Consider the following 14,412-nt stretch of genomic DNA (forward strand, 5'->3'; position numbering starts at 1 on the left):
ATTTTAGGCTGTGCATTCATTGGAGGAGAAATAATAATTATTTGTGGAATTGATCACCAGTTGGTGTGATAATGGCCACTAATTTTCCTAATAAGTGGATTGAATCAATGCAGGATCGAACCAGTTAGAGAGGACTGATCTGCTGAAGGTGATTAATCTTGAACTACCATACAGTTTGGAGTTGCGCATTTTCAAGTGCCAGCTGTAGGAAAATTATGATGGGAGAGAAGTGTCTCTATCTCTCTTGTGAGCATCTTGGACATATCTGGTTGGCCACTGAAAGAAATAAACTGCTGGATAAAGATTTGCCATAATTTCACCCATTCCATTGTTATCATCATGGGTCCTATACACTCTTGTCCATTACCCACGTCCAGGAGTGATTCCCAGATTTTCCAGAATTGCACTGCTGAAATTTGATGACAACTGTTAAAATATAACTCTGTGATTCCTCAGATTTTTTAAAAGGGCCTTTACAAGACTTAGTAGACCCATTTTACTTCCTAAAATCCTTATGAGTATTAGGGTGGGGGTAGAGATGGAGAAAAGAAGGGTCTGCGGGAATCCTTGAAATGTGAGGAAAAGAGAACAATAAGCTTATTTTAGGTGTGAAGAATCAGGACCACACATTAAACTCCAGTTAAGTTGATTTATTGCTCATGCCTATACAGAAGAATGTAGTCAACTAATGGTCAGCACTAAATTGGTGTTAGATAAGAGCCAATGGAATTCAAGAGGGATGAACTCAGACCATTTGTGGGAATATAAGGTTTCTAGACTTATGACTCTCTTGACTCCACCCCTGACTCTGCCTATCCTTCTCCAACAGCTCTTCTTCTAAAGAAATTACCCACCTTTGATGTTTGCATGGCAACTACTGTAGGTCTTTGGGGCCACATTGTATTTTTATTCCCCACAACAGCAAAATTGAAAAATAAAGTGGGATAACAGAGAACTATTGCCCTAAAGTCAATGTGACTTGGTGACTGACGGGGGAGAGGTCTCCCCACTCCTAATGCAATACATAACTACTGTATTTAACTGATTATCAGAGGGAAGTTGGAAGTGACTTTCATCATGCCTACTGTGTGATTTTTATGCATCGAGTCATCTCCAAATCATCTCTTTCCAACAACTTCTGTGAGCCTTTTTTTCAAGTGAATCAACACAAAGAGTAAATTAATATCCTTGGTGGTTGTGTGGCCTGGTCTCTGACTTTAAGTAAGCTCACTGTTCTCCCAGGCCCTTGTAGACTATTAGAGATCCTTGTGTCTGCCCCCATCTTCTCATACTTCAGTTTGTTCCCAGAAGGAACATGCTGAGATGCAAATGAGAACATGTTCCTACTGCTTGAAAGTATGTTTACAAAAGATTCTGGGGGTGGGGGGAGTTGTGAAATGGGGAATGCGAAGGAGTTGGGCAAAGGCAGAGGGGCTCGTGAGAGAGCTCAGCAGGACATGATTGTGACAACTAGAAGTTGCAGTTATGGAAAGTGCCATGAGCACCTGAGTGCAAAAAAGAGCTGGCCTTCTCAGTAGCTGAAAAGCAAGTTTTGAGAGTCCAGTTTTTTCCCCCCAGGACTTTGAATCTGCACCCAAAGGTCATCTTTGTTTGATGTGATCACATGAAGAATTTATGTTTTGGGATCAGCTACAACATCATCCCAAAGCTGAACAGTTTTGTATCTAAACAGATGAACTATGATTTAGAATTTCTTTTTTACTTTCATATGCGCAAAATCCAGGTGTGCAATGATAATCCCCAGCATCATCATCCCTATTCACACATTACACTAAACAATAATGTAGCTTGTTTGTTTTGTGCTTATAGATTGAGTCCAGCCATTGTCATTTTGGAATCATAATTAATGAGTTAGATTTATTGCTTATTTTAATAACCAATGTTAAGCACATTGTAGTTTAAAACAGTGTTTGAATTAGCATACACCATGGACTTCAAATTCATAACAAGACTTGGTTTCATTTTTTGTGCACCATTCAGATAACTTTGGCTACAGAGCAAAGCAAATTCAAATCCAGATGAACTTTGATCTGATCTGAAATCTAAACATAGCTCTCTTCTTTGGGGAATTGTGTGCATCTTTAGCTATAAATATTTACAGCCAGGCTGACTGGGAAATTCGGGGAGATGAAGTCCATAAGTCTTAAAGTTGCCAAGGTTAGACACCCCGGCTTTTAAAAATGGCATTCCAACTTGCTACATGTGAAGCTCTACTAAGATGGACACCCTTGAAAGCCCCATGGTCCAGAACTGTCTGCTTACAAGTGACAATAATTCCTTCTCCATATCTTCCTTTGTAGAACGAGATTACAACAGTTTGTGTGACAAGCAACCCATCGGCCGACTGCTTTTTCGACAGTTTTGTGAAACCCGGCTGGAACTCCTACGGTGTATCCACTTCCTGGATGCTGTGGTAAGGCGAGCACAGTTTCTAAAGTATATCTGGTTCTGTTCAGCCAATCCTTAAGGGACAACCAGGTTCCCTTTGGCAGCTCCTATTTAAAGTATCCCAAAACATTGGATGGCACAAGATTGATGATGAAGTGTCAAAAATCAGTAGCAAAATTGATGGAATCCTTGGTACTTCAAGTCTAGAAGAGTTTCAGAAACATACCCTTTACAGCAGGGGTCGCCAACCTTTTGGACCTCAGGGACCACCAAACTCATAATTTTAAATCCCGCGGACCAGAGACCCTGGGAAAATCCCCAAAAAAGTCTGGAGGAAAATTCCTCACCCCGTTTTCCTACCGATCAATCATTCTTTATTTGGGATCGCAGGATACCATCTCCAGCTCCATTCTTGGGGGTGGTGGGGGTGGGAGAGAGACTTTTGGCTTCCGGCAAAGAAAGCAATAGAAGCAGCAGAAGTCTTTCTTTCTCTCCCCCAAATTCTGCCAGAAATGAGTCTTCGTGAGACTTGTCATGCCAGCACAGCCTCTTGGAGCAGGAGGCCTTGTAGGGTCCCAAAGATTCATTTCTCGCAGAGTTTGGGGGAGAGAAAGAAAGACTTTTGCTGCTTTCCTTGCATGCAGCCACAAGCAGAAGAAAAAAGAAGCAGAAAGAAGCAGCCAGGTGGCCAAGTGAGGCATGTGGAGCAAGTGGGGTAAGTCCCACCCACTGCCCTTTCCTCCCTCCCCTCACTACCTCATGTTGTTTGCAATGCAAGCAACACAAGCCTTGTATTCCCATGGGCCATGTGGGTGGTGCAGCCTTGTGTTCCCGCACAACCAGGATTACTTGCTTTGGGGGGTGCTTTGGGGGTGACATTTCTCTGCGGACCACCACAATTTTCTTGCGGACCCTGTCCCACTGGTAGTGACCACTGCTTTACAGTATATGCACTACTGAATTAGGTGGACCTGTTACCTAATTAAATAATAAGTTCTTTTGCTTTCCTCCTCCAATCAGGAATGGTTTAGCTGGGTGCAAAATATCTGCCTTACATGCAATTGGTCATGGGTTTGGTCCCAGGGATCTCCCACTGAAAACAAGTGGGATCTAGTGGCATATGTGAGGAGAAAGGTCCTTTGTCAAGCACTCTTGAGAGGTGCTTCAGCTTGATCCTTCATCGTTTGTAACCAGTTGGAATTTGGAGAATCTATCATGGGTGTTTCTCATCAAAAAATGGCTGCTTACAAGAAGCTGTTCATGTCCAGGCCTGCATAAGCCAGTGTGGTTGTTTATCACCAGGTAAAATGATGAAATTAAAAAATAAAACTTAATATGAAGGCTGGGATGGAACTGAAGTGCCAAAATACGTACTGGCACTCCCACAAGACTTCAGAATATCTGTTTTCCAGAAGCCATGGTAGTGACACTCAGAAAACACTCATATCTACACTACCCTTCCACCAGCACACACACATATCAAGGTAAACCACACAACGCACACTCTGATATATATGCAAAAATATTCCCCAACCTTGTTTATTCTTAAATCTTTAACTTACTTTCCCAAGCTTATCTTATATCTGAAACGTATGGTCTTATATTTGAGGAACCTCAAAGAAAAAAATATCTTTCATCTCTGCCCATTATAGACAGGATACGGTCTCTTATGGGGGGTGGGGTTTGGAATTTCTCATCATCTTCTCCCAACTGGCTAGTAAACATTGGATGCAAATTAGAAACTTTCATGACCTTCTTCACACGACGCACTCCGCTGTGGGAAATCCTTTCCTCGTAACATTTTAGTTCCAAGAATCCAGTTATGGAACTTACAGAGGAAGTACAAAATCAGTCACTCTTTTGAGATAATTCTGTTCACCAAAATTCTGATGGCAACATTTTTATCTTCTCTGTCTTTTACAAACCTTCTTCCTGTCAGTACTGCCTTTTTGAAATTCTTGTAAAGGGAGGACAACTTAAAAAAAAAAAAACTAAGAGGGGAATGGTGGGGGGAAAAAAACCCAAATTCTTGCAGAGTGACCTCTGGAGAAGATCAGAAAGGCGGGTGTGTTTTTCAACCCACTCTAAAGTCAACGTGCAAAAATTCCATTGGGATGACGTATGATTTAAAAGTCAGCACGTCATCTGAAATACTATCCTAGTGTTTTTGTGGGTTGCAACCCCCACTCATGTCTTTCTTTTGAAAATTTTGCTTAGCCTGAAAGCATTTTAACCTCAAGCAGAACAAATCATAGTTTAGGGTTTCTTCAACTCATTTTCCTCTCCAAGTTCCTTCTTCCGCATCTCCTAAACTCAGACAAATTTACAACCAGAAAATTGATCTGTTTTTGCTCCTGGGCCAGGAGGTCTTTTCAGATGGCCAGGAGGCCTTACATCAACCTCGTAAAACACACTGTGTTTCTCATTACCAAACTGTTTATGCAATTCAACATTGTTCTCTCTCTCTTCCTCTCAATGGGAGGGAGTTTGTTGAACCTTGGGCCTCTTATTTTCATAAGCTTGTTGGATGTGAATGACAGGAATGCCTATCTGGTCAGCTGGCTGCAAAATGGGAAACACATGCTTGGAAACCAATCCTCTGTAAGATTTGAACTCTTTCAGCCAGCAAAAGGCTGAGTGATAAAAAGTCATTGTTTATTTAAATTTGGTTCAGGAACTTGACCCGGCCAGGGGATCTTTTCTCAAGGAAATTAAAACTGGTGAGCATCAAATGCTTTAAGAAGGGTGTTGAAGGATCCGGAACGATTTATGCTTTTCATTTTTCAGAGTTCAGCACCTTGTTTTCCCATTCTTATTTCCAAGTTAATAGAAATGGATACAGCTACAATCCCAAGAAATCTGTCCCTGGTTTTGTGTTTTTTTCATCAACCGTTATAGTATGCAAAGCTCCCAGAATAGTTTATATAATAACAAAAATTGGAAAGCTCTCAGAATTGTGGTCTAAAAAACCCTTCACACAGAGCTGGAAAAAAAGGCAGTGAAAATAAGAACTATCCAGATACCAAGTATTAAAATGGTATGGTGACTATAATGGAATTGGGCTGCTTTTAGAGTTACACCGTTGTCTCCAAGTTCAACAATCCAGTTGCTTTATCATACCAGAACAGCAGTCTTAATATTGTTTACAGCAGATGGAAATTTTTCTTTGCCCTTTAAATTCTCAGTATTTTTTTTTCCAACACCTTTGAGTCAGAGTTGATTCCTGGTGACTCCCTGGACATGTCCCTGTAGTTTTCTTGGCAAGGTTTCTGAAGGAGTTTGCCATTGTCTCTTTCCTTGAGTTGAAAGTGAATGACTGGCCCAAGCTCATTCAGCTGGTTTCATGCCTAAGACAAGAATAGAACCCACAGTTCCTTGGTTTCTAGTCTGATGCCTTAACCACTACACCAATGGTCTAACCAGGACTAAATTTATAGTCTAAGAAAACTTTTCAGCATGGCACTCTGCAGTCAGCTTTAACATTTCCTACCAGCATTTTCACTAGAAGTGGAGAATAGGATTGTTCAATTTGCTTTGTTGGGTTTTTTCCAGCAAACATAGAGGGAATTATCTGCTGTGTATTAGTGCAAGGCCAAATGTCTATGGAGATTCTCAGTCATCCAGGTTATAGTTGTCTCAAAGGTGCTTTTTCCAAAGGGACTGTTTTTTGAGGATGAAGATGTTTCGCTTCTCATCCAAGAAGCTGCAAGTTTAGATTCTTATCCAATAGTGAACAGTCTGAATAAGACCAAAATATCTTCACACTGATTAAATATAATAGTTGAGAATTGCAGAGTTGGTTTTACTGAGTTTAGAATTTCTTCAGAAAAAAGCCTTCCAGTTGTAACGTGCTTCTTTTTTTAAATATGTGCATCTCATATCTGGAAATCACTGTCTGAGCTCACCCGTTGTCCTTAGTCATGGTTCCTTGAATAAGCTGCAACTGGCTGAATTCACATATATTGCAAATCCATAGATCATAATCTCAATACATTATTTTTAAGCTCACATAGCATGCTAATATCAAACCAAAGAAATCACACCATATAAAGTCACTATGTTTATAGGTCCAAAGTACAGACAGGGATTTAATAGAGTGTCATCTTAGGTGCCTTCTATCTGAATATCCAACAGCACAAAGACTTCAGTCACTTTACTAGTGGTTGCCATGTTTATTTTGATATCTGCCATTGTAGTTTTGCATTTAACTCATAATGCACTGGACTTAGAAGTTTTTACCCATTGCAGTTAGGAAAATATAACTGGCTGCAATATCTGGGTGCTGCTAGAAGAACAGTTCTATACATGTCACCAGCAATGGAGGCCCCAATCTGTATCCCGTCACACCTGTAACAGGATGCTAGAAGCTGAGGCAGTGGCACTGTTTATAGCTTGCACAGAAATCTCTGGTGCTCTGTCTTTTATAGTCTTCCTGAAGGCAGTTTCAATATGCTCTTAGTTAATAAATTTTCTACCATGATAAGGTGTTTATCTTTTCATCAGATGTTAGCTTTTATCTACTGCTGTTTCCTGTTCCTTCCTTTTATCATGATGGAGTGCTATTTTATATCAGAAGTGTGCTATTGCTCTTTGAATTTGTGTACTGCTTTGTTTGCCCTTAGGGCAGGGGAGCAGGATAAAAATAATTAATTTGGTGGGTGGGCTGATAGATCCTTCTCCTTGAACTCCCTGCTGTTTTTTTGTGTTCATTCTCTAGCCAGACTTCATCCATCATCAAGATACTTTGGGTATGCATACAGGTTCCCAATCCTGTGGCAGATTTGGGGGTCTTCTAGCAAATCATTGTCCCATGATTAATTTGTGTCTCAGCAACCCAGGGTGTTTAACTTTAAGAGTCTTTGGCTTTTTCCATTTTTCTCCCTTCCTCAAAGTCTTCTCAGACCCAGGTTTATTCTTCTGCTTCTTCAGCAGCTGACGGTCTTGTAAAGGAGCAATATGGAGGAACGTTCATCAAGCACCCCTGTAGCTGGTGAACATCTATCTACTTCCCTGGGGAATTGCTGTACATGCTTTCCCATTCATTTCTCATGGCTGTGGCCCAGCAGCCTTTCCAGCAACAAAAACACAGATGTCACTTGAGCCTTGAGAGTAGCAATGACCTGCAAGTCATCCTAGTGACATGGACCTTCTAATTTGGATCTTCCTGTTTTTAAGAACGTTGGAGGGATGTTAAGGCAATTTATTAAAGGTGGGGGAGAGGGAAATCCACCTGTGTTCTTCTGCTTTGATTGGCCATTTGAGGTCCACCTCCCTTCTCTTGCAGTTGACATGTAGCGCAAAGCACTTTCATACTTGGCGTTATCGCCCTGGTCTGCTGAAATGGGTTCCGTCTGCTGCACGCTTGGCCAATTTACCTGCCTCTCCACTCCCACCATCACCACTATTGGGATGAGATGAGGAGTCCATGTCTTGTTTCCCTTTTGTTGCTTAGCAGCAAGCCCTGTTCCAAAACAATGGGGAGGGAATCTGTGGGTCAGATTTTTTAATAGCAGCAATGTGCTCTTCTCCACTGTCAGGCAAACAGCTTGTGCTCCTGTGGAAATAAGCCAGGAAAGGAAGGGAGGTACACTAGAGAGACAAAAAGAATGTGGGGAGTGGGAGGAAGGAGGGGGTAAAGGGAATTACAGACAGGGACTTTAAGCTTGAATCCAGAAGCAGAGTTGAAAGCCGGACCACACTTTTGTCTTCAGGTTTCAGTTGCTGGAGTTCCCTTTAGGAGTCCACACTGGGAGATGTAGAAATCCTTGCTTAGTTCTTGGTAGGGTTGAGTACAAAGTGTTTCTTCATTCATACGGTAGCATCAGTGCACAAATTATAATACTTTACCTGTCTAATATGAGAAGCACAAGTTCCTTATTTTTCCCACATTTAAATCCCACAATCCAGCCTAACAGAGCCTGCTGTTTTGAGTGGGATGTGAACCTGTTAGGATGTTCACAGGTCCTGGTCATTTTTCAATCTTGTCCTGGATCAGATTTGAGCTAGATGATTCTTGTAATTCCCAGGCTTTTTGCAATTTGGCTCGTTCAGATTCAGACTAAGGAAATGATAATGGTCAGCTCTTGAGGCCATGTTTGGTCTTGGAGGACTTTGATTGTTCATTCCTTAACATCTTCAGATGCCTAGAGAGCTTAAGGACCTCCTAGCTGAGCTTGAAAAACCAAGCAGGATGAGATCTGGTTAGCATTTGGATGGAAGAAATCAAGAAGTCCTAAGGCCACAGTCTAGTCTTGGTAGACAGTAGAACATCCTAGAAGAAGCCTGATCCAGCTACTTTATATTTTATCTTTTTTGTTTATTTTAGATCAGGCTGCATCTTCCCCTGAGAGTCTAGCACAAATAAGTATGGAAAATTGGTGACATTCAAGTCACCAATTTATATTTACTTGTATTTATACAAGTAAACCAATTAGCAACATCTGCATGTGTTTCATCACAGTTGTCATTATGAACCAGTTGACAAAATGTGTTCCATCCATAGTCCCAGGCATCTTGCTGATTAGTGAACTATAAACATCCCCTTTCCCCCAGGAAAAATCTCTAGTATTTATGCTTTCCCATCTGTTATTTTTTCATACCCTGAACTCAAGGGGAGCTGTGAAAATCTCATCTGGCATCTGGTGTGTAACATCCGCAAGTTTACTTATATCCTTGATATAGGACTATCTGAAGGACACACAAGTGCCAAAAGAGAGTTGTTTTCAGTCCATTGTATCATCCCCATGTATATGCACTTAGGTGAATCAGAATACAGTTGAAAGAGACCTTGGAGGTCTTCTAGTCCAACCCCTTTTCAAGCAGGAGACTATACCTACCAATACCAGTAGGTGGTTGTCCAGTCTTTTCTTAAAACCTTCCAGTGATGAAGCATCTACAACTTCTGAAGGCAAGCTTTTTCACTGGTTAATTGTCTTCACTGTTAGGAAGATTCTCTTTAATTCTAGGTTACTTCTCTCCTTGATTAGTTTCCATCCATTGTTACTTGTCCCATCCTGTGCTTTGGAAAATAATTTGACCCCCTCTTTTCTGTGGCAGCCTCTCAAATATTGGAACACTGCTGTCATGTCCCCTAGTCCTTCTTTTCTCTAGACTGGCTATACCCAGTTCTAGCAACCGTTCTTCATATGTTTTTGTCTCCAGGCCCTTAATCCTTAGCTCTTCTTTCCACTTTTTCCAAAGTCTCAACTTTTTTAAAAAAAAATCAGTGACCAAAACTGGATGAAGTATTCTAGTGTGGTATCACTAGAAGTCTTATAGAGTGGTATCAATACCTCACTTGATCTTGATTGTATCCCTTTGTTAATACAACTTAGGTTTGCATTGGGTTTTTTGGCTGCTGCTGCATACTGCTGGCTCATATTTAACTGGTTGTCCACTAAGACCCCAAGATCCTTCTCACTGTTACTGCTATTAAACCTGGTTTCACACAGACTATATGTCTATTTTTGGTTTTTCTTGCCTAAGTGTAAGACTTTACTTTTCTCTGCACTGAATTTCATTTTGTTAGATAGGGCCCAGTGTTCAAATCTGTCAAGATCCATCTGGATCTTGAGCCTATCTTCTAGAGTGTTAGCTATTCCTGCCAGTTTAGTATCATCTGCAAATTTGGTAAGTTCCCCTTCTACTCCCTCATCTATGTTGTTTATGAAGATGTTGAAGAGTAAGATGGAATCTTGTGGTACTCCACTGCTTACTTCCCTCCATGTAGACTTAGACCCATTAAGGACTACTTGAGCATAGTTTGTCAGCCAGTTATGAATCCATCTGGTGGTAATGCTATCTATCCCACTTTTTTCTAGCTTACCAAGAAGTAGGTTGTGGTCTACTTTGTCAAATGCCTTGCTGAGGTCTAAGTATATTATGTCCACAGTATTTCTTGAATAAACAATGCCTCAATTGGCACAGTGTGAACATAGTCAGTATAAAACAGCCTTAAATTCACAACAGTAACTTGTGGCACATTTTGTTCTTTACTAGTTCTCTAAGCAGTTAGTACTTGATGATTTCTTTTTGACTTCAGAGAAAAGGAGAGATAGTGGCTTTTTCTCCAGTTAATCAAGAAAGAGTCCATTTTCTTTGTCTGTAAGAGCATTGCAACAAGAGGGCAAGGGGAAGAAATAGAGAGAACCATTCACATAGCTGATGCAATAATACACATCTGTGGGTGTGGAATTTCTTGACGACTGCAGCTGGACAACAAGTTGGTTATTAAATACAAAGCAGAAATAACATTTCTCCAGAACTGCACCTAGAATATCACTATTGCAATTCAGGAAATTTGGCAATTCCAGAAACAAGCAAAAAGGAAAGGCAGAGTAACTATCAATGTTTCATCCATAACTCACAACTTTATACCAGAACAGAGGTCACTCCAGGTTCTTTTCCATGAAGAGCACTTGAGCTTTTAAAAATGAAAGGAAAAAAATGAAAGATCTCAAGGACCAAAACTGGGGTAGGGGCAATAAATAGGACGATCTAGTTTTGAGCTAATTCTCCCTGCCATCTCCAAAATGTTTGTGAGTCAACAGACAATGAGGAGAAACATAAGTCTTGTGGGGGGGGGGGGAGACACCTTAATGAATCAAGAAATGTCCTTCTAGATGTGTGGGATAGATGCCCTCTCTGGCTTCCAGGATAATGTCCTTTTCAGGTGGAGCTTCTGGTCTGATGACCCTCTTTTCTTCTTCCCCAGGCAGAATATGAGCTTTCTCCAGATGAGAAACGTAAGGAAATGGGAGAAGAAGTCATTCGGCAGTTTTTCAACAAGGAGGTCAGTATCGCACCTTCAGAAGATAAAGGTGGAGATTGATAGGGTCCTTCTAAAAAGGTGGTTTGATATACAGAAGTCCAAAAGTATTATTAAGAATTGCTAGAATAATCTGTAGCAACTTATGTTTCCTTTCTCTGGGCTTGCCCCATTTTTCTTCTTCCAGCTATTGTGTGAGATGTTTTACTTTGGATAAAAGTGCCAGGATCATTTCAAAAGATGTGATCTTGGGTGCTGGGTGCTTTTAGAGTATTCCTGATTGTAGAGTCCAAACATTGAGTAATCCAAAAGAATCTTCTTCAATTGGTTGGCTTTCCAGAGGAGCTCAACTCTAGCTGCTCTTCTCCTAGACAGCAGGAATGATTGGTTATGAGAACCTTATTCTAGCAAACAGAAGATCACTAACTAGGGAAGGCTGCTGTATGAACTGAGAGCAGAGACTACAGAAGCATATAGCATATTTTTATTTTACAGTGAGGAGTCAAAGTAGGGAGTGAAGACAGAGAAGAATAAGAATTGAAATCTACCGATAGAGGAGAATATTTGTAAGTCAACTGTAGAGTCCTTCCTGCTCTTGAGCTTGGTGGTTTTCTTGCGGACATTTCATTACTAAACTAAGGAGCACAATGGCTCATGTAGTTAGGACTCTGGTTTCTAGGTTAGTAAGCCCAGATTGAAGAACTGAGTGCTGCCATGGGGTGGGGTTAGCTCTCATCCTTCACTCCAGCTCCTGCTGAGGACATGAAAGAAGCCACCAATTGTGCATCCCCTGGGCAATGGTGGTGTCACTGGCTAATCCTTTCCCGGAAGCACCTCAGTGCTTCTGACACGTGTAGTAATTACTAAACTAGGTAACATCATCAGTGCACGACTCCACAGAATTAGTATCTAGTGTGCAAGATAGTTTACTCGCTTTAAGAATTATTAAGCATTTGTTTATGGCTCTTTTCCTTCTTTTTATGTGTATGAGTTTAGTCCCTGGGCTATATGGCAGAAATTTGTGAACTTTTTATGAACCAGTGCATAGAAGACCTACAGAGAAGCCCTTGCAAGGATCTCTTTGGCAGTTGTGTACAGTAAGTACTACATCCAATAGATCTGGAAGCCAAAAGGATAAGGGGGTGGATTTGGTTTCTTGTCAGGACAAGCTTGTGTATATCCATAGAAGTCCAATTTTTTGTATAATAAACCAACCTTTTCCAATCTAGGAACCCTTCCAGATGTGTATGTAGACCAACCACAGAGTTCCCCAAATCCAAGTGACATTGCTGAGAATTATGGGAGTTGAAATGTATGGGTGGAGGGTGCCCTGTCATAAAACATTGGGATAAAACATGGTTACTTTATCCATAATTTGCTATAAAGAAGTTAGCTGCATAAATCATGGTTGACATTGGCTTGTTTTAAACTCAAAGGGTAATTAAAATAACCACAATTTGTTGGGTTCAAATAATGTGGCTAGATGTGGCTAATATACTCATACAACACACTTACTCATAGTTAACCATATTGAACTCTGTCCAGTTTTCTGGGTTCACACACTACAATAATTCATAACCACACAGGCTGAGTTTGCACAAATGCTATATTGAAATGATTTGGGACTTAGTGTGTCATATAAAACAGCCAATAACTCCCAAACTCTTTTTTTAAATATGCCCCCAATGAAGGAAAGGTGTGTATGACCTAGATGGGGGCCTGAATTCATTCCTTTTACAATGAACTCAATGAAAATTATTTAGTGTAGTTTTTAGTAATTACCTATTCTACAGATACATGAAGGCATGAGACTGAAGAACACTGATGTTTTGTGGTAACCAATTTGTAGCTAATTAATCCAATAATTTTCTAAATGGCATTTACATTACATATTACATTAAAATAAAGTCTATTAAGCTATGTATAGCATAGCTTATTGAATCCATGTCACACGAGGAATAAATCATTTACAAACCATGACAGTTGAGTCCATAATCCTGCTATCAGTCTCAAACAAACCTTATTTTGAATGAACCCAACTAAGTGGTGCATCTTTTCATTTTATAAGAAAATCATGACCAGTCAAGGCTGAACTGTTTTTCTTCCCTATGAATCCCAAGGTGGACCATCATGGGCAGAAGTAGCTTTAAAGTCAAGAAAAAACACTGGGTTTATATCATTATATAGCAGTGTTTCTCAACCTTGATAACTTTAAAATGTGTGAACTTCAATGCCCAGAATTTCTCAGCTGATATGCTGGGTGGAGAATTCTGGGAGTTGAAATCCACACATATTAGAGTTGCTAAGCTTGAGAAGAACTGCTATGGAGAGTATCCAATATTAATCACTTTGTGAGCCCACAAAGAACCTGCCTTCCTAATTCATAGGGGGAAAAACACCCATTTTCAATTCCTCTTATCTCCTAGGCGCTTGCATGAATACCTGGGTGGTGCTCCTTTCACAAATTACCAGGACAGTATGTATTTTGACAGATTCCTCCAATGGAAACACCTGGAGAGGTAAGACAATAATCCTGAGTGGCCAGAATGCAAGAATCCCCACTCATTTACTGAGCTAATGCTGATAAAAATGGGTGTTCAATGATGCGGTATGATCTTCTTAATATCTTTAGGCAATCCGTGACCAAAGACACCTTCAGGCAATACCGGATCCTAGGCAAAGGAGGCTTCGGAGAGGTAGGAAGTAGTGACAGCTTGAACTTGTTCTGAATTAGGAGTAGCTTTGGATTCCTGCAATCTCAAATTCATTTCTTTGGCCTCAGTTCGAACTAGGAGGGGTGAATTTGCCAAAGTCAGATTTACTCAGTTTTCAAAAGCAACCACCACCAAAAACCTATTTTAGCTTTCTTCTGCATCTCACCACAAACTTCCTCAAAGATAAATCAGCTCTTTTCCAAATATGTCTGATTTTGGAGTGGGGGCATTGTTTGAATCATGAAAAGATTAAGACATTCCGGAAAATAGAATTTTTATCATTTAAGTGGGTTGCAATTTGGGTCTAGGTTTATGAAGTGCAACATTTTTGTCAAAATGAATCAAATAAATTTTGCTGCTATGCCTACTTATAATACTTCTATTATTGTCTGCCAAATGGTGAATTGTCATAGCAATTCCTATCAGTGAGAGTGAGAGGCTCACTGCATGCAGAAGCTATTTCAGACCATGCTGGCCGGGGAATTCTGAGTATTGAAGTCCACAAGTCTTAAAGTTGCCATG

At 40.4% G+C, this 14,412-nt stretch overlaps 1 protein-coding gene across 1 annotated transcript in view; it reads left to right on the forward strand.

Moving 5' to 3' along the window:
- The window catches only part of LOC113447215 (G protein-coupled receptor kinase 5-like), an 83,079-nt gene that overhangs the window by 47,532 nt on the left and 21,135 nt on the right, over positions 1–14,412 (forward strand). Inside the window, exons 3-7 of the mRNA XM_026717260.2 lie at positions 2,322–2,434; positions 11,123–11,200; positions 12,173–12,273; positions 13,603–13,695; positions 13,809–13,872. Of these exons, the coding sequence (XP_026573045.1) occupies positions 2,322–2,434; positions 11,123–11,200; positions 12,173–12,273; positions 13,603–13,695; positions 13,809–13,872 (449 nt within the window). The remainder of the gene's footprint in view (positions 1–2,321; positions 2,435–11,122; positions 11,201–12,172; positions 12,274–13,602; positions 13,696–13,808; positions 13,873–14,412) is intronic.

The sequence above is a fragment of the Pseudonaja textilis genome, chromosome 9 (assembly GCF_049901715.1).
Source record: "Pseudonaja textilis isolate UNSWEBS1 chromosome 9, rPseTex1.2, whole genome shotgun sequence".
Lineage (NCBI taxonomy): Eukaryota > Metazoa > Chordata > Lepidosauria > Squamata > Elapidae > Pseudonaja > Pseudonaja textilis.